At 47.6% G+C, this 21,056-nt stretch overlaps 1 protein-coding gene across 1 annotated transcript in view; it reads left to right on the plus strand.

The window, feature by feature from the left end:
- The window catches only part of MGST1 (microsomal glutathione S-transferase 1), a 30,439-nt gene extending 22,411 nt beyond the window's left edge, over nt 1-8,028 (plus strand). Inside the window, exon 4 of the mRNA XM_063445033.1 lies at nt 7,747-8,028. Within this exon, the coding sequence (XP_063301103.1) occupies nt 7,747-7,993 (247 nt within the window). The 3' untranslated portion in view covers nt 7,994-8,028. The remainder of the gene's footprint in view (nt 1-7,746) is intronic.
- Nucleotides 8,029-21,056: the final 13,028 nt, after the last annotated feature.

Raw genomic sequence — 21,056 nt, forward strand, 5'->3', positions numbered from 1 at the left:
TGATCTCTATGTAAAGCATGTCTTGTTTACAAGTTATTGGACTGGGGGGATATCACATTTCTAAGCTATTCACAGGTCACTTTACAAGATCATGGCAGCAATTTTTTATTTTTTTGGCATTGTGGTAAACATGCCAGCTGGTGGATCGGTCTTACCAGCACACACTGCTTCCATAAGAAACCAGAGAACACAGTGGCTTTTCCTGGGCTCCAGAAAACCTACGCGTGATATGCAGCGTAAATCCTAATAAATTCTAACTGGACCAGTCACAAGATCAGAACCAGATTTACATTTCATACATTTGTTTTCTCCTCCTGTACTGTAGTAACATTCATCTTTTCCTCTCTTTTGGGCTGTACTAACATTAACGGTGACTGAGCCCCCTGTCCCCCGGCTGGGTAACTTTGCCAAGTCCACTTGGTAGGTATCGTCCCCTCTGCCTATTCTGCTGCAGCCCTTTTCCAGGCAGGTATCGTCCCCTCTGCCTATTCCTCTGCAGCTCTCCTTCCAGGCAGGTATCGTCACCTCTGCCTATTCCACTGCATCCCTTTTTCCAGGCAGGTATCGTCCCCTCTACCTATTCTGCTGCAGCCCTTTTCCAGGTAGGTATCGTCCCCTCTGCCTTTTCCACTGCAGCCCTTTTTCCAGGCAGGTATCGTCCCCTCTGCCTATTCCACTGCAGCCTTTTTTCAGGCAGGTATCGTCCCCTCTGCCTATTCCAAAGCAGCTCTGCTTACAGTTATTGCCTTTACAAAGGCAACTGCGGCTCTCAGGCCAAGCTCTTTTGATTTATCCCAGGGCTAGAGGGATCCACTTCCCCTGCCTGCTAAATGCCAAAATTGTCATCTCCATACCTATGTGATACACATAGAGAATTAAGTATCCACAGCCTAAATTCATATGTATGAGAATCCCACCCCCAGTGTGAATGCATGAAGGAGCCAGGGTGCAAAAGCTCAACTTTACCTTTCCTGTATAAAGAGAGATTGTTACAGGAACAATATGGAACTGAGCCTCTCCTCCTGGGCTGTACTAGCAACAACTTTCTCCTCTCCTCCTGGACTGTACTGATGAAACCTTCTCCTCTCCTCCTGGGTTGTACTATCAACAACCGTATCCTCTCCTCCTAGAGTGCTCCATACTGCAGGATCTGACATCAGAGCCCCGCCCCCTTGACACACAGCCTCTCACACTCCTTACCCTGCCGGCTGGTATACAGGGAGTGCTCCGTACTACAGGATCTGACATCAGAGCCCCGCCCACTACACCTATAGCCTCTCACACTGCTTACCCTGCCGGCTGGTATACAGGGAGTGCTCATCACTGCAGGAACTGACATCAGAGCCCCGCCCACTCCATGACAGGAAGTTACATCAGAGCCCCGCCCACTCCACCCATAGCCTCTCACACTGCTTACCCTGCCGGCTGGTATACAGGGAGTGCTCATCACTGCAGGAACTGACATCAGAGCCCCGCCCACTCCACCCACAGCCTCTCACTGCTTACCCTGCTTCATACTGCAGGAACTGACATCAGAGCCCCGCACACTCCAAGTCAGGAAGTGACATCAGAGCCCCGCCCACTTCACCCATAGCCTCTCACACTGCTTACCCTGCCAGCGGGTATACAGGGAGTGCTCCGTACTACAGGAACTGACATCAGAGCCCCGCCCCCTCCACACACAGCCTCTCACACTGCTTACTTGCCGGCTGGTATACAGGGAGTGCTCCGTACTGCAGGAAGTGACATCATAGCCCTGCCCATTTCACACACAGCCTCTCACACTGCTTACCCTGCCGGCTGGTATACAGGGGAGTGCTCCGTACTACAGGATCTGACATCAGAGCCCCGTCCACTCTACACACAGCCTCTCACACTGCTTACCCTGCCGGCTGGTATACAGGGAGTGCTCCGTACTGCAGGAACTGACATCAGAGCCCCGCCCACTCCATGGCAGGAAGTGACATCAGAGCCCTGCCCACATCACCCATAGCCTCTCACACTGCTTACCCTGCCAGCGGGTATACAGGGAGTACTGCGTACTGCAGGAAGTGACATCAGAGCCCCGCCCATTCCACACACAGCCTCTCACACTGCTTACCCTGCCAGCTGGTATACAGGGAGTACTGCAGGAAGGGACATCAGAGCCTCACCCACTCCACACACAGCCTCTCACACACATACAGGGGAGTGCTCCGTACTGCAGGAACTGACATCAGAGCCCCGCCCACTCAACGGCAGGAAGTGACATCAGAGCCCTGTCCACTCCATGGCAGGAAGTGACATCAGAGCCCCGCCCACTCCAGACCAGTAGCTGGTATGCAGGGAGTGCTCCGTACTGCAGGAACTGACATCAGAGCCCCGCCCACTCCAGACCAGTAGCTGGTATGCAGGGAGTGCTCCGTACTGCAGGAACTGACATCAGAGCCCAGCCCACTCCATGGCAGGAAGTGACATCCGAGCCCCGCCCACTCCACACCAGCAGCTGGTATACAGGGAGTGCTCCGTACTGCAGGAACTGACATCAGAGCCCAGCCCACTCCATGGCAGGAAGTGACATCCGAGCCCCGCCCACTCCACACCAGCAGCTGGTATACAGGGAGTGCTCCGTACTGCAGGAACTGTCATCAGAGCCCAGCCCACTCCATGGCAGGAAGTGACATCAGAGCCTCACCCACTCCACACACAGCCTCTCACACACATACAGGGGAGTGCTCCGTACTGCAGGAACTGACATCAGAGCCCAGCCCACTTCATGGCAGGAAGTGACATCCGAGCCCCGCCCACTCCACACCAGCAGCTGGTATACAGGGAGTGCTCCGTACTGCAGGAACTGACATCAGAGTCCAGCCCACTCCATGGCAGGAAGTGACAACAGAACCCCGCCCACTACATGGCAGGAAGGGACATCAGAACCCCGCCCACTCCACACCAGTAGCGGATCCAGAAGCTAATCTCAGGAGCGGCACTGGCAGATCATTTTAAGAAACAATCCAGGCACAATAACCACTAAAGCTCTCTGTAGTGGTTTTGGTGCCAGGATTTGCTGTGGTGCCCTCCCAGAGTAAGCAGTCAAACTGTTTAAAAAAACGTTTGATAACTTACCCAGTGTCTGCTAGGATAGGGGCTGTAGTGTGTGTGTGTGAGGGTCGCAGTATGTGTATGGAGGGGTAGTGCGTGTGTGAGAGGGGTGCAGTATGTGTATGGAGGGGTAGTGCGTGTGTGAGAGGGGTGCAGTGTATGTATGGGTTTCAATTTTTATATTGGGAGCAGGGGGAGCTGTGTGTGTAAGGGGGGGCTGTGTGTTTGTAAGGAGGGCGTGTAAAGTTTGACATATTTAACTAATAGGATATCAGAGTTTTTCTTTTTATTAATTGTCCTTCATAGTAAATCACAAGAAGATGAGCATGTGTTCAGCTTTTGCAATTATTTGCCAGGTTTTTTTTTCTTTCATCTTTTTTGGCAGAAATAGTTTGATTACATATCGTTTACTTTTTCAAAATCAAATTTTTATTGGAGGTTTTTTTTAATGCAATAACCAGGAACATAATGTCATTATATAATAATCCTTTCAAGTTTTGAAAGGAAATCATTTTTTTCAGATTTTTTTTTTTTTTTTTTAGAATTCTTTATTTCGTTGAATATGATACCACACGTTTTTGTTGTTATTTGCCAACCATAGATTGGAACACAATTTAGTATGGTTAGATAACGCATATAAAAACAAACAAGTATAGCACATAGAACATTCAAACAGAAACAAAACCAAATCATCCATAAATCAATTTAGATTATCACTAAAGACGGTCTTTGAATAATAATATGAGAATGTTTGTAGGTAGGGGTTTTAAATGATTGGTTATGGAGGCCTGTTCAGTAGAATGAAATGTCTTAAGGGGAGCCCTGCAGCTGTAGAGATTGTGCCTCCTTTTCTGACTGGGACTTGGTCTCTTTCACCCTGCTGAGGTTTTAATTAACCAGACCCATAACTCCCTGTTGCACCAAGAGAGGTATAGGTGGCCCTTGGAGACTTCGGAGCCTAATCAGCGAACTGGCAAGACGTGTGCAGCAGGAGCTCCTGCCACACGGGGGCTGATAATGCCTACCTTCCGAGCTACAGAGCTAAAATCCTCCTACCATTGTGCCCACGACACAGAGGATGCCTGCCGACACCAAACCCGATGCCCGGGATGATCAAGCACCGCAACGGCAGAGTGAGGCCCAACTCGGGAGGAGGCGAGGAAAGGCAAACAGCTGCAAGCGTGAATAATATACTCCCCCTCCCCCATGGACCGGTGGGGGAGCCCCACACTCTGCACCACATGAGTATGCCTGCAACCCCTTCAAGCAAGGTGGGAGCTGGGGCACCCAAGATGGCAGACACAAGCGCATTCAGCATGAGAGACATGGAACAGCCCGCCAGACAAGGCAACAATGCCCATGCAAGAGACTCAATCAGTAAAATCTTTGACTGTTTCTGGGCCAAGCTACAGGCACACATGCTGTCAGTAGGGCCAAACAGCATGAAACCGGCGAAGCACACAGCCCAAGGTGTGGGGAGACCTGTGAAACCTCCTCGGGGCATCACAGAGCACCAAGTGAAAAACCCCTGAGATGGGGGCCCTCCCGGGCTGGGAGCAATAGGGGCAACACCTCATAGGTGCCAACTACACCGGCGGAAAGGGACAAGAGGTAACCGACTGAAATCGGAGAAAAACACCCACCGCAACATCCCGACAGGGAAGACCCTGGGCCACTACGGAACCCAGGCTCGTGGCACAAGAGCACCAGCTCCCGTACAGCGCCAGGGCAGAAGGGCACAAATGACAGACCACAGATCCAGACGCTCCTCTGGAGGACTGAACTTGGGCCCACTAAGGAGACCCCAGGGCCGGAGTTCACAGACTGCAATACCCAGCGGAAGACAGACGCCAAAAGCAGACAAGCGTATCCAATGCCCAGCAGGGCCGCAAGACCATCTCCGGACAAGCCCAGCGGCACCCAGGACCCCCATGGCCACATCTGATGACCACCCCAGACAAGCAACCAAAACGTCCAGACAGGGCATCGGCTGATCTATACAACCAGAGACTCAGAGGGACTGTCAGGCTGTACCGAGCTGAGACATTGGCTGACAGTGTCAAGTGTAACCGGTTTTATAAAAATCTAACTAGCTGCGCTTTAACTGGCCAACAAACAGTTAATTTGTAACAAATTAGTTATTTTTGCTATTCTGGCCACTAGAGGGCAGCAACACATTTCCAATTAGGATGCTTGTTTGTAACACACTGGTATAAGGTGTCATTATTATCATTATTATAATTTACAAGGGGCCAACAAACAGTTAATTTGTAACAAATTAGTTATTTTTGCTATTCTGGCCACTAGAGGGCAGCAACACTCAGCTAAGGTGTCATTATTATCATTTACAAGGGGCTAACATATTCTGACAAATAAATACAATTATTGAATGTGGATATCTGATCACAAGTAATCGAAAGATAAGACACTACTGACAGCTTACACGTTTAGAATCTGTATGGTGTGTTTTATTTGGAATATTTATATCATATTTTATATGATGTGTTTTATAAAGAGTGTCTATTGTACCCCTCACTGGCTGGTTTCAGGGGGTATTCTGTCTCTTGTACCCCTAACTGGCTGGTTTCAGGGGGTATTCTGTCTCTTGTACCCCTAACTGGCTGGTTTCAGGGGGTATTCTGTCTCTTGTACCCCTCACTGGCTGGTTTCAGGGGGTATTATATCTCTTGTACCCCTCACTGGCTGGTTTCAGGGGGTATTATATCTCTTGTACCCCTCACTGGCTGGTTTCAGGGGGTATTCTGTCACTTGTACCCCTCACTGGCTGGGTTCAGGGGGTATTCTGTCTCTTGTACCCCTCACTGGCTGGTTTCAGGGGGTATTCTGTCTCTTGTACCCCTCACTGGCTGCTTTCAGGGAGTATTCTGTCTCTTAAACCCCTCGCTGGCTGGTTTCAGGGGGTATTCTGTCTCTTGTACCCCTCACTGGCTTGTTTCAGGGGGTATTCTGTCTCTTGTACCCCTCACTGGCTTGTTTCAGGGAGTATTCTGTCTCTTGTACCCCTCACTGGCTGCTTTCAGGGAGTATTATGTCTCTTAAACCCCTCGCTGGCTGGTTTCAGGGGGTATTCTGTCTCTTGTACCCCTCACTGGCTTGTTTCAGGGGGTATTCTGTCTCTTGTACCCCTCACTGGCTTGTTTCAGGGAGTATTCTGTCTCTTGTACCCCTCACTGGCTGCTTTCAGGGAGTATTCTGTCTCTTAAACCCCTCGCTGGCTGGTTTCAGGGGGTATTCTGTCTCTTGTACCCCTCACTGGCTTGTTTCAGGGGGGTATTCTGTCTCTTGTACCCCTCGCTGGCTGGTCTCAGGAGTTAACTGTCCCTCAGACAGCCTTCATACCTGAGAGATTTGAAGGAAGTTTGCTCATGAAACGGAAGTCTGATGTTTGAAGCAAATTTCCCCTCGTGCTCCTCCATAGTTGGTTTCAAGCTGTTCCTTTTATTCCCTAGCACCTGTTCCTGAATACATTGTGCCACCTCAATACCTGATTTCAGAATGAAAAGTGAAACCCATTACTTTTCTAATGAGATAAAATGGTAACATTCCACAGTAATAGGTAACATTATGCTTTAATAACAAGAGAAACACGACATAAAATGTAACTGAAAATGGGATGGATAATAAATCTATGAAAGGGGGAGGGGGGTGGGGGTGGGGGGTGGAGGGCTGCGTCACATACAGATGAGCGACTAAACCACTAAATATAATTATAAATGAATAAAGGTATGTGAGAGCTCCAAATAGCCAATCATCACTACTTGGAAACTGTACTCCAGAACAGCAACTGCTAAACAAAACTGATATAGATCCGATTGACCACTCTGGGATCATCTAGACTGATATAACATAATGAAATCCATCAAATGTAAAATATACAGTACATTATTACATAAAATGTCTCTTGCGTTATTTACACCGTCTGAGCCATTGATGTAAACCTATTCCACAATGCCGTCTAGTGTAAATGGTATTTTATCAGAACCATTTCTTTATCTGTCTTTCAGTCCTCACTGACTGAGTTCCTGTGTTTAGTGTCAATGAATGAATGCATGGAGTAGACTGTAGCTGTGTGTGATGTCTGTCCTGTGTTTTTATGACACGTTAAAGATGAGAAGGTTTGCATTGAGCTTCTTTGTGGAAATAGCGTCTGGATTCACGATTGCAGTCAGGGTTTTAGTGCTCTGTGAGAGACATTAGTAAAAGTTCCAATAAACTCACCTCTTATAAATCAGTTCCCAACAAGAAGCCCGTTCGTTTTCTTTTTTGGGTTGTGGAAAATATTCTGCTACTAAACAGGTTATACTGGAGGCTCCTGGTATTTATTTGAAAAGACATTAAACCGTTGTGTAAGGCCTTTCCTCAATATGACAGCAAACTGCGGAGAGAAAGAGACCAATTTATCAAACTAAGGAAAGCAGCGAAGGTTAAACAAAAAAATACCACCAGTCCTGCCGATTTTACTTTCAGTAAAATTCTTGAGATTTATCTGTCACAATATAATACAGGCAGCAATCTGCCCCTCCTGCTGCGGCAGGTCGGCCGGCTGTTTAAACTGACCTAGACCCCTACATGTCTAATGAATGAAAACACTTTGTTCCTGCACCTTATTCCAGAAAATAATCTGATCTCTGTTTGTATTTACAGGTGCCACCTGAATGACATCGAGAATATCATTCCTTTCGTTGGGATTGGTCTGGTGTACGTTCTGTCTAATCCAGATCTCTTCACAGCTTTGCTGCATTTCCGAATATTCGCCGGTTCGAGAATCTTCCACACTATCGCCTATTTAACGCCACTTCCCCAGCCTAGCCGTGCCCTCAGCTGGGCCATTGGCTATGCTGTCACCATTTCCATGGCATACAGAGTTTTGCAGAATATTTTATATTTGTAAATGGTACACCCGACAGTTAACAAATGATCTAAAATATTTTCATTGGTGGAATTTAGAAACAAATTGTGAATATTTGACATTCAGTATATTTGAAAAAGCTGAGAATTCAAACTGTCTGTTAGAAGTCTGCATACAGAAAATATGTAATTTCTTTATAGAGAAGTAAATTCAATAAACCTGTTCCACATTTTCATTGTGAGTCAGTCCTATCAGCTTATAAATACATGGCTTGATAAGATCCAGATTGGTGGGATGCAGGAAGCAGTAAATCTGTCATATGAAAACCCACCATTGATGTACGGTGATTACACAACATTCTATGTTATAAACCCACCATTGCCGTACGGTGATTACACAACATTCCATGTTATAAATCCACCATTGCCGTACGGTGATTACACAACATTCCATGTTATAAACCCACCATTGCTGTACGGTGATTACACAACATTCCATGTTATAAATCCACCATTGCTGTACGGTGATTACACAACATTCCATGTTATAAACCCACCATTGCCGTACGGTGATTACACAACATTCCATGTTATAAACCCACCATTGCCGTACAGTGATAACACAACATTCCATGTTATAAATCCACCATTGCTGTACGGTGATTACACAACATTCCATGTTATAAATCCACCATTGCTGTACGGTGATTACACAACATTCCATGTTATAAATCTACCTTTACCGTACGGTGATTACACAACATTCCATGTTATAAACCCACCATTGCCGTACGGTGATTACACAACATTCCATGTTATAAACCCACCATTGCCGTACGGTGATTACACAACATTCCATGTTATAAACCCACCATTGCCGTACAGTGATAACACAACATTCCATGTTATAAATCCACCATTGCTGTACGGTGATTACACAACATTCCATGTTATAAATCCACCATTGCCGTACGGTGATAACACAACATTCCATGTTATAAACCCACCATTGCCGTACGGTGATTACACAACATTCCATGTTATAAACCCACCATAGGCGTGCGCAGCCTATTGCATTAGGGTGTGCACCCTAAAGCACAAGCTGCGTATATGTATGTATGTATGTATGTATATATATATATATATATGTGTATATATACATATACACATATATACACAGCTGTGTGTGTGTGTGTGCTGTTAGTGTGATGTGTGTGTGAGGGTGTTTGTGTGTGCGCGCTTGTGAGGGTGCTGTTAATGTACTGTGTGTGAGGGTGCTGTTAATGTACTGTGTGTGAGGGTGCTGTTAATGTACTGTGTGTGAGGGTGCTGTTAATGTACTGTGTGTGAGGGTGCTGTTAATGTACTGTGTGTGAGGGTGCTGTTAATGTACTGTGTGTGAGGGTGCTGTTAATGTACTGTGTGTGAGGGTGCTGTTTGTGTGTGTGTGTGCACTTGTGAGGGTGCTGTTAATGTACTGTGTGTGAGGGTACTGGTAGTGTGCTGTGTGTGTTTGTTAGGGTCCTGTTTGTGTTTGTGTGCTGTGTGTTAGGGTGCTGTTTGTGTGCTGTGTGTTAGGGTGCTGTTTGTGTAATGTGTGTGAGGGTGCTGTGTATGTCTGTGGGTGCTGTGTATGTCTGTGGGTGCTGTGTATGTCTGTGGGTGCTGTGTATGTCTGTGGGTGCTGTGTATGTCTGTGGGTGCTGTGTATGTCTGTGGGTGCTGTGTATGTCTGTGGGTGCTGTGTATGTCTGTGGGTGCTGTATGCCTGTGGGTGCTGTATGCCTGTGGGTGCTGTATGCGTGTGGGTGCTGTATGCGTGTGGGTGCTGTATGCGTGTGGGTGCTGTATGCGTGTGGGTGCTGTATGTGTGTGGGTGCTGTATGTTTGTGGGTGCTGTATGTTTGTGGGTGCTGTATGTGTGTGGGTGCTGTATGTTTGTGGGTGCTGTATGTTTGTGGGTGCTGTATGTGTGTGGGTGCTGTATGTGTGTGGGTGCTGTATGTGTGTGGGTGCTGTGTATGTCTGCTGGTGCAGTATGTGTGTAGGTGCTGTATGTGTGTGGGTGCTGCATGTGTATGTGTGTGGGTGCTGTATGTGTGTGGGTGCTGCATGTGTATGTGTGTGGGTGCTGTATGTGTGTGCTGTATGTGTGTGGGTGTTGTATGTGTGTGGGTGCTGTATGTGTGTGGGTGCTGTGTGTGTGTGGGTGCTGTATGTGTGTGGGTGCTGTGTATGTCTGTGGGTGCTGTGTATGTCTGTGTGTGCTGTGTATGTCTGTGTGTGCTGTATGTGTGTGTGCTGTATGTGTGTGTGCTGTGTGTGTGTGCTGTATGTGTGTGTGCTGTATGTGTCTAGGTGCTGTGTATGTCTGTGGGTGCTGTATGTGTCTAGGTGCTGTATGCGTGTGGGTGCTGTATGCGTGTGGGTGCTGTATGTCTGTGGGTGCTGTATGTCTGTGGGTGCTGTGTGTCTGTGGGTGCTGTGTGTCTGTGGGTGCTGTGTGTCTGTGGGTGCTGTGTGTCTGTGGGTGCTGTGTGTCTGTGGGTGCTGTGTGTCTGTGGGTGCTGTATGTGTGTGGGTGCTGTATGTGTGTGGGTGCTGTATGTGTGTGGGTGCTGTATGTGTGTGGGTGCTGTATGTGTGTGGGTGCTGTATGTGTGTGGGTGCTGTATGTGTGTAGGTGCTGTATGTGTGTAGGTGCTTTATGTGTGTAGGTGCTTTATGTGTGTGGGTGATTGTGGGGGGTGGAAGTGGGTGTACATTACTCAATATCCCCCCTCCCTTCTTACATTATGTGGGGAGGGGGGATTCTTGTTCCTTGCTACATTCCCTGGTGGTCCAGTGGAGGTGGGGGAAGATCAGTTAATATCCCCCCTCCCTTGTTACCTTATGCCTGGGAGGGGGGATCCTTGTTCTGCCATCCTTCCCTGGTGGTCCAGTGGTGAGTGAACTCTAGCCTGCGGGGCTAGAGTTCACTCTCGCGAGATCTGAGCAACGCTCAATCTCGCGAGAGGAACCCGGCGGAGCTGCTGGCAAGAGATCCGCCAAGCCTCTCCTGCCTCCCTCACTGCCTGTGGGTCGGTGAGGAGAGAGGCTGAGAGCAGAGCCGGCGTTTGGATAGCGCCGGCTCTGCATGAGCCGACAGGGGGGATCCTGAGAACACAAAAATAGAGAGAGAGAGAGAGAGAGAGAGAGTGTGGCAGAGGGAGAGACCCAATAACAAAGAGACAGTGACAGAAGTAGAAACCCAAGAACAGAGAGAGTTACAGACAGACACAAAGATTAAAAGCAAGAGCGAGTGACAGGAAGGAACCCAAAAACAGAGTGAGAAACCGAACACAGAGACAGAGAGTGACACTTAAAAACACAAAGGGAGAGTGACTTAGAGGAAGACCCAGAAAAAGAGAGAGTGAAATAGTAAGTGACCCAAAAACAGAGAAAGACATTTTAGAAACTTCGACTAGTTTAGCCAGTCCCAAGTCATGGGCCTTTAAAAATTGTACACTTTCCTGGATTTCCTTTCATAGAAATAACACAATAATTAGTTGTTATTGCCACATGATTTCTAGAAAGTGCTTTTATCGGTAAAAGGACTGAAATAACATGATTTCCGAGGTTACGTGCACCTAATTAGTAAATGCTATTATATTTTCGGTATATTATTTATTCTGGGAGTTGTGTGATTAACCTGATTTGAGGAACAAGTGCACTCCCTTAATCTGACATTACTAGAGAAGAATGAACTTAATTTAATCTAAATAAATAACATTTGTAACAGAGCGCTAGTCGTGACAAGGACTTTTCCTCCGCTGGATCCATCAAGACAGGAACTTAGGAACAAGGCACTGTGAAGTGAATAGCTCTATCCCTAGTAACTGGACGACACACAGATCTGGGAGTGTGATGGAGCTCCAGTACTCTGACCGAGTACCTCCCCCAAGTCTGCTTCCTTGTAGCTATCAGAGACCCTGGAGCACTTCAGACCCAGTCGCCGAGGCTGGGATCACTGAGGGCCTTTTCCACCCTGGACCAGGCTACTGTGTTTATAGCCCTGGACACACTTTCCATCAGCCGATTATATCCCTTTTCCCAAACACCAGATGACACTTGGTGATGGTTAAAACAGCAACTTTACTAGACATAGTCACATATTTATACCCCCAACAGCCTAATTTACTTACAATAGATTACATAGAGCAATATAGTACAAAGGAAGGGTGGGGTCAGACAATAGCAAGGGCTGATGAGAGATTGAGGAGGGACAATCAGCCAGTTTAAACAGGTCTGGAAGTGCCCCTGGGACAACACCCTGCTGGGGAAACAATAGGACAGGAAAAAGAGGAAGGGGGAAAGGCACAGACAATTAATACATTCAACATACTGGGCACTGGGTGACCAAAACACGAGGAATCTGGGGATCCACATATAATTTCTGTCTTCTATCCCAAGTGATGGTGACTACCGTTACAGGGAGCAGGGAGTACAACTGATTTATTCAGCACAAGCTCAGCCTTTTATGCACAGGCCCCCAGCCTTGGGTCTTCATTTAAAATATACAAAAGCTCCTCCCAGGCATCCCTGTGTCTGGGAGATAATTGAGCCAAACTGAGTAACTGAGTTACAGGAAACTACAGGAAATATACATAAAACACCCCAAAACCATATTCATAATTCACAGGAACCCCACAAGCGTTATATCCCCAAATAGCCTGGATCTGAGCGCCCAAGTTGTCCAAATAGTGCTCAGATCCATTTGATAGAACGGAATTGCCATTCAGGTAAAGTTCTGACCGGCCGGCCACGAGGTGATGTCCCAAAACAGTTACAGGGCAATGTCTGGTCAACTTTCGGGTTTCCTGTGCGAACACCGACGAATGCTCCCCCTGGTTTTCAGGGAGCGAATGCCCCCCCCCAATCAGTAGATTCTATCTCTCGAACGTCATTCTAGTTGGTCGGGTAGTGGGACAGGCAGCAATACCATCTTTGCTGGGGTGCGTGAGATTGCGTGGCTGAAAAGAGTTCCAGATGTCCGTCGACCAAGTACCGCTGCCTGTGTTCAGTAGACAAAATGTCCACCATTCAGTGGAACACGTGCATTCAATCATACGCTTGGCAGCCACCCAGGGAAAACGCTCGACTTAAATGCTTATTTGCGGTTAACAACCAGGGGTGGTCAGTGTTTGAGGGGGTATACAAAGGGGTGTGGCGAAAGTAACCTCGCCACTGGTTTTTGGAGGAGCCTGTTTGCCAGCCTGTGACTATGGCCCCTGTGTTAAACCCTGGTTGAAACCACTGTTTGTGCCTTTTTGGACTTGTATGACTACACTTCGAACTCCCAAATCGTTTCGAATCGGCACTTCGAACTCCTGAACACCGCACGAACCAGAGACCTCCCTGGAGCTTTGTAACGGATCACCTGGTACCCCGACTGGGTACCTCCGCCAAGGACCGCTTCCTAGCTGGAAGAGTGGGTAAAACCTCAGCACTCTTGCCCTCAGTCACCGTGGCTTGACTGGGGTCCTGGTACCACCACCTCTTTGCTGGAGCCGAATGGGGAATTAGCTCTGACACCCCCAGGCACTGGACGACACTCCGTCCTGGGAGCTCTGGAACCGAATGGGGAATTAGCTCTAGTCCTAACAAGGACTTTCCCCATTGAGTCTCCTGCAAGCTGGAACAGCAGACACAGGAGCAAATCTTATTTCCCTCCAATAACAGGACGACACACAGTTTTGGAGTATAAGCTGGAATAGCAGTTTAATGTAGGCACACTGCCTTTTATACAAGTTTCCCAACAAGGGTGACGCCCAGGTGGACCTTGTTGGGACAGGACACAAAGTATACAAGCTAATCAAAACAATGTAACATTGAACGACACTCCCACATACAGTACACAATCCCACCCCTCTGCCTTTGATACAATTAAGGTATATCATACAATAACTTAATTCTCCCTAGACAGAAAAAAACAAATTTTTATAAAGTCAAAATAAGTACTGTGGCAGATCTCCCTGCCTATGGATTATTATTTAAAACCTATTTTGTCTGTTTGTTCGTCAGTTCCCGGTTGTTCGTATGTTTCCTGCTTGCATTCGTCAAAAACGAATGAACTACCGAATGGCAGGCCACCCAGCAGGGAAGTGTGCTGCTCGTTAACCTTTCTGCCCTTATTAACATTGTGGTTAACCGCAGACACTTCCAACTGCCGAACGGTCAGCTGGGTGGTCGTCGTTCGTATGAATGAACAGCTGGTGGCGGAAATCTTGAACAGTCGAATGCCCAGCAGTAGGGATGTCGCAAACACGAAATTTTCGGTTCGCGAACGGCGAACAGGAACTTCCGCAAACGTTCGCGAACCCGCGAACCGGGCGAACCGCCATTGACTTCAATGGGCAGGCAAATTTTAAAACCCACAGGGACTCTTTCTGGCCACAAAAGTGATGGAAAAGTTGTTTCAAGGGGACACCTGAACTGTGGCATGCCGGAGGGGGATCCATGGCAAAACTCCCATGGAAAATTACACAGTTGATGCAGAGTCTGGTTTTAATCCATAAAGGGCATAAATCACCTAACATTCCTAAATCACAATGGATATGGATTGACACCTGACATATGACATATTGACACCTTGACATATGGATTGACACCTGTCCTAAGGATCCCTGATACACACTGACACAGAGCAGAATAGGGACTGTTCCCCCTACATAGGGTCACTTGGCAGATATGGATTGACACCTGTCCTTAGAGACCTAATTGTGTAATAATGGTAATACTATTACCTATTATATAATATTGGCAGGGGCAAGGAAATTCCCTCTAAATAGATGGGTATAGGCAGAGAGTATGGAGACCGGAGTGATAAAGTGTCAATAAGGTGATATAAAGTTAAATGTATCACAGACACACAGCCACCCTTTCTCTTAGCTAGTTTCCAGAAATGCTGGATAGGTAGAAGGGCTATAAAGACTCAGAGAGGTCTAAGAAGAATCCTCTAAACTAGCCCTAATCTCCTTAAACACCTTCAAGGGTGTTCTAAGCTAAAGCTCAATCTAAACGTTTAGATGACTGCCTGATTTCCCATCACAGATGCTGGCTAGGAATAACAGTGTGCAAGACAAAGAGTGGGTCTAAGTGCCCATAGTGCAGTAAAGTGTCCCTAGTGAAGTGAAAAAGAGAATAACGAGCTGGCTCCCAAGAGAATAACGAGCTGGCGCCCTATCAGGGGACGTGTATATGGCATTGATTTTAGGAACCGGGAGATGGAAAAAGATGCTTGGTCGGTCCTCCTACTTCAAATTTGGGGCACTGCGCGAGCAATCTAATGTGCCACCAGATAGGAGTGGTGTGTTAAGTAGTACTATTCCTATCAGTTTAATCCCTGTTATGTGCCTTTTTTTTTTGGTTTGGTTTTTGAAGCCACAGTGCAGCACCAGAGGGCCGAAAAATTAGGCATGTACACATTCCTGAAAAATTAGGTGTTGTTGCAGCCGCTGCTACAGCGGCCATAAAAATTGATGTCTGTTTCCCAGGCAGAAAGTGCCCTAAAACATTGCGGCTTGAACCCTAGTTTGTGGCGGATAAGTCACGCAAGTCAACCGGCATTCAGAGCTAAAATACAGCAGCGTGTGGACCATTTTTAGCCCAAGGCAGCTCATCTCATCAGCCCTTTTTTAGTCGAATGTATCGCCCACTGTCAGTCCCTTCGGGATCCATCCCTCATTCATCTTAATAAAGGTGAAGTAATCTAGACTTTTTTGACCTAGGCGACTTCTCTTCTCAGTGACAATACCTCCTGCTGCACTGAAGGTCCTTTCTGACAGGACACTTGAAGCGGGGCAGGCCAGAAGTTCTATCGCAAATTGGGATAGCTCAGGCCACAGGTCAAGCCTGCACACCCAGTAGTCAAGGGGTTCATCGCTCCTCAGAGTGTCGATATCTGCAGTTAAGGCGAGGTAGTCTGCTACCTGTCGGTCGAGTCGTTCTCTGAGGGTGGATCCCGAAATGCTGTGGCGATGCGTAGGACTTAAAAAGCTCTGCATGTCCTCCATCAACAACACGTCTTTAAAGTGTTCTGTCTTTGCTGGTGTGGTCGTGGGAGGAGGAGGAGGACTTTCCCGTTGTGCTGTGACATCACCCTTATACGCTGTGTAAAGCATACTTTATTTATTTTGCAAATACTGCATCATTTCCGACTTGTTGTAATTCGGTAACATTTCCACCACTTTCTGCTTATACTGGGGGTCTAGTAGCGTGGACACCCAGTACAGGTCGTTCTTTTTATACGAGGGTCCCTCAACAGGCACGACAGCATGAAGAACCCCATTTGCACAAGGTTGGATGCCGAGCTACTCATTTCCCGTTCCTCCTTCTCAGTGATCTCAATGAAGGTATGTTCTTCCCCCCCAGCCACATACAACACCACGGGTACCAGATAGGTGACAACGAGCACCCTGGGATGCCTGTTGTGGTTTGTCTTCCTCCTCCTCCTCCAAGCCACATTCCTCCTCTGACTCCTCTTCCTCACAATCCTCTTCCAGCGTTGCCCCAGGTCCAGCAAGCGATGCTGATAAGGCTGTTTCTGGTGGTGATGGTGACCACAACTCTTCCTCTTCCTCTTCACGCTCATCTACGGCCTGATCCAGAACTCTTCGCAGGGCACGCTCCAGGAAGAAAACAAATCGTATGATGTCGCTGATGGTGCCTTCGGTGCGACTGACTAGGTTTGTCACCTCCCCTAAAAGGACGCATGAGCCTACAGGCATTGCGCATGAGCGTCCAGTAACTTGGCAAAAAAAATTCCCAGCTCCCCAGAGGCTGTCCTAGCACCCTGGTCATACAAATATTCATTAACGGCTTTTTCTTGTTGGAGCAGGTGGTCACACATTAGTAGTGTTGAATTCCAACGTGTCGGGCTGTCGCAAATCAAGCGCCTCACTGGCATGTTGTTTCGCAGCTGGATATCTGCAAAGTGCGCCATGGCCGTGTAGGAAAGCCTGAAATGGCCACACACCTTCCTGGCCTGCTTCAGGACGTCCTGTAAGCCTGTGTACTTATGCACAAAGCATTGTACGATCAGATTACACACATGTGCCATGCACGGAACATGTGTCAACTTGCCCAACTTCAATGCCGCCAACAAATTTGTTCCGTTGTCACAAACCACTTTGCCGATATCCAGTTGCTGCGGAGTCAGCCACTTTTCCACCTGTGCATTCAGGGCGGACAGGAGTGCTTGTCCGGTGTGACTCTCTGCTCTCAAGCAAGTCAAACCCAAGACGGCGTGACACTGCCGTATCCGGGATGTGGAATAGTACCTGGGGAGCTGGGGGGTGCCGTTGATGTGGAGCAAGACACACAGCAGAAGAGGACTAAGGAGGTTATGGAAGAGGATGGAGTAGTAGGAGTAGAGGAGGTGGCAGCAGGCCTGCCTGCAAGTCGTGGTGGTGTCACCAACTCCTCTGCAGAGCCACGCATTCCATGCTTGGCAGCCGTCAGCAGGTTTACCCCATGCGCAGTGTAAGTGATATACCTGCCCTGACCATGCATTAGTGGTCAGATGGACCCTTGCCCAAACACTGTGTTGCCATTACTTCCTTTTGCACAATCGAGTACAGGTTCGGGATTGCCTTTTGTGCACCTTCCACTGCGGTATCCCAATAGCCACAGATTTTTTGAACGCCTCAGACTCCACCAGCTTGTATGGTAAAAGCTGGCGGGCTAATAGTTCAGACAAGCCAGCTGTCAGACGCTGGGCAAGGGGGTGACATTCTGACATTGGCTTCTTACGCTCAAACATGTCCTTGACAGACACCTGACTGTGGGCAGATGAGCGGGAACTGCTCAAGGCGAGAGACGGAGTGGCGGGTGGTTGAGAGGGGGCAAGGAGGACAGCAGTAGTTGACGTGGCTGAAGATGCTGGACCAGGAGGAGGATGGTGGCTTTGAGTTTGTGTGCTGCTTGTACTCATGTGTTGATCCCATAGGCATTTGTGATGTGCGATCATGTGCGTACGCAAAGCAGTTGTACCTAGGTGGGTGTTAGACTTCCCACGACTTAGTTTCTTTTGGCACAGGTTGCAAATGGCATCGCTGTTGTCAGAGGCAGACACAAAAATGCCACACTGCTGAGCTCTGCAATGACGGCATTCTGGTGGTGGACACAGCATGCGTTGATTGGCGTGCTGTCGGGCTGACCCCGGGTGCCAATGCATGCTGTCTGACTGTGCCACTAGCTCCTTGCGACGATCTCCCCCTGCTTCAAACTCGTCTCCTCCTCCTCCTCCTGTCTGTCTCTTTATCTGAACTTTCGCCCTGTTCTATTTCTTGCCGAGCGGGCACCCACGTGACATCCATGGACGCATCGTCATCATCAACCGCTTCACTTGTATCTGACAACTCAGCAAAGGAAGCAGCAGCGGGTACAACATCATCATCATCACACTGTACGTCCATGTGTGTAATGCTGCCTGCCTGAGATATATCCCTGTTATCTACATCCTCTGGCAATAATGGTTGCGCATCACTCATTTCATCAAACGGATGTGTAAATATCTCCTCTGACATACCAAGTGAAATGGCTGTGGTGCTAGTGTTGGTGGTGGCGGCAGGCGGGTGAGTGGTATCTTGAGAGGTGCCCGAAGCTAAGCTGGAGGAGGATGGTGCGTCAAGGTTCCGAGCGGAAGCTGTAGAAGGTTGGGTGTACTGTGTTAGCCAGTCAACTATGTCCTCAGAACTTTTCAAGTTCAGGGTATGTGGCCTCTGAAAACTGGGCATTATTCTAGGGCCAAAGGGAATCACAGCACCACGACCATGATGGCCCCTGCGGGGTGGCCTGCCTCTGCCTGTCGTTTTTTTTTTTTGATTAGTGGTACAATGTGTGCAAGCTACTGTGAGACCAGATATGAGTGGCAAAGTGCACGCTGAAGGCCTGACACCCGCTTGAAGGACACTGACTGCTATTAGCTTACAGTGAAAAACTTTTTTGCTTTTTAAAGGCACGCTATTGTGACACCAGATATGAGTGGCAAAGTGCACTTGCAGAGGTTGGCAGAGTACACGCTGAAGGCCTGACACCCACTTGAAGTACACTGACTGCTATTAGCTTACAGTGAAAAACTTTTTTGCTTTTTAAAGGCATGCTATTGTGACACCAGATATGAGTGGCAAAGTGCACTTGCAGAGGTTGGCAGAGTACAAGCTGAAGGCCTGACACCCACTTGAAGTACACTGACTGCTATTAGCTTACAGTGAAAAACTTTTTTGCTTTTTAAAGGCACGCTATTGTGACACCAGAAATGAGTGGCAAAGTGCACGCTGAAGGCCTGACACCCGCTTGAAGGACACTGACTGCTATTAGCTTACAGTGAAAAACTTTTTTGCTTTTTAACCCCTTAAGGACAAAACTTCTGGAATAAAAGGGAATCATGACATGTCACACATGTTATGTGTCCTTAAGGGGTTAAAGGCACGCTATTGTGACACCAGATATGAGTGGCAAAGTGCACGCTGAAGGCCTGACACCCGCTTGAAGGACACTGACTGCTATTAGCTTACAGTGAAAAACTTTTTTGCTTTTTAAAGGCATGCTATTGTGACACCAGATATGAGTGGCAAAGTGCACGCTGAAGGCCTGATACCCGCTTGAAGGACACTGACTGCTATTAGCTTACAGTGAAAAACGTTTTTCCTTTTTAAAGGCACGCTATTGTGACACCAGATATGAGTGGCAAAGTGCACTTGCAAAGGTTGGCAGAGTACACGCTGAAGGCCTGACACCCGCTTGAAGGACACTGACTGCTATTAGCTTACAGTGAAAAACTTTTTTGCTTTTTAAAGGCATGCTATTGTGACACCAGATATGAGTGGCAAAGTGCACGCTGAAGGCCTGACACCCGCTTGAAGGACACTGACTGCTATTAGCTTACAGTGAAAAACTTTGCTTTTTAAAGGCACGCTATTGTGACACCAGATATGAGTGGCAATGTGCACTTGCAGAGGTTGGCAGAGTACACGCTGAAGGCCTTTACACCCGCTTGAAGGACACTGACTGCTATTAGCTTACAGTGAAAAACTTTTATGCTTTTTAAAGGCACGTTATTGTGACACCAGATATGAGTGGCAAAGTGCACGCTGAAGGCCTGACACCCGTTGAAAGACACTGACTGCTATTAGCTTACAGTGAAAAATGTTTTTGCTTTTTAAAGGCACGCTATTGTGACACCAGATATGAGTGGCAAAGTGCACTTGCAGAGGTTGGCAGAGTACACGTTGAAGGCCTGACACCCACTTGAAGTGCACTGACTGTTATTAGCTTACAGTGAAAAAATTTTTTGCTTTTTAAAGGCACGCTATTGTGACACCAGATATGAGTGGCAAAGTGCACGCTGAAGGCCTGACACCCGCTTGAAGGACACTGACTGCTATTATCTTACAGTGAAAAACTTTTTTGCTTTTTAAAGGCATGCTATTGTGACACCAGATATGAGTGGCAAAGTGCACGCTGAAGGCCTGATACCCGCTTGAAGGACACTGACTGCTATTAGCTTACAGTGAAAAACGTTTTTCCTTTTTAAAGGCACGCTATTGTGACACCAGATATGAGTGGCAATGTGCACTTGCAGAGGTTGGCAGAGTACACGCTGAAGGCCTTTACACCCGCTTGAAGGACACTGACTGCTATTAGCTTACAGTGAAAAACTTTTTTGCTTTTTAAAGGCACGCTATTGTGACACCAGATATGAGTGGCAAAGTGCACGCTGAAGGCCTGACACCCACTTGAAGTACACTGAATGCTATTAGCTTACAGTGAAAAACTTTTTTGCTTTATAAAGGCACGCTATAGTGACACCAGATATGAGTGACAAAGTGCACTTGCAGAGGTTGGCAGAGTACACGCTGAAGGCCTGACACCCACTTGAAGTACACTGACTGCTATTAGCTTACAGTGAAACACTTTTATGCTTTTTAAAGGCACGTTATTGTGACACCAGATATGAGTGGCAAAGTGCACGCTGAAGGCCTGACACCCGCTTGAAGGACACTGACTGTTATTAGCTTACAGTGAAAATTTTTTTTGCTTTTTAAAGGCACGCTATTGTGACA

This window comes from Pelobates fuscus, chromosome 3 (genome assembly GCF_036172605.1).
Source record: "Pelobates fuscus isolate aPelFus1 chromosome 3, aPelFus1.pri, whole genome shotgun sequence".
In the NCBI taxonomy this organism is placed as follows: domain Eukaryota; kingdom Metazoa; phylum Chordata; class Amphibia; order Anura; family Pelobatidae; genus Pelobates; species Pelobates fuscus.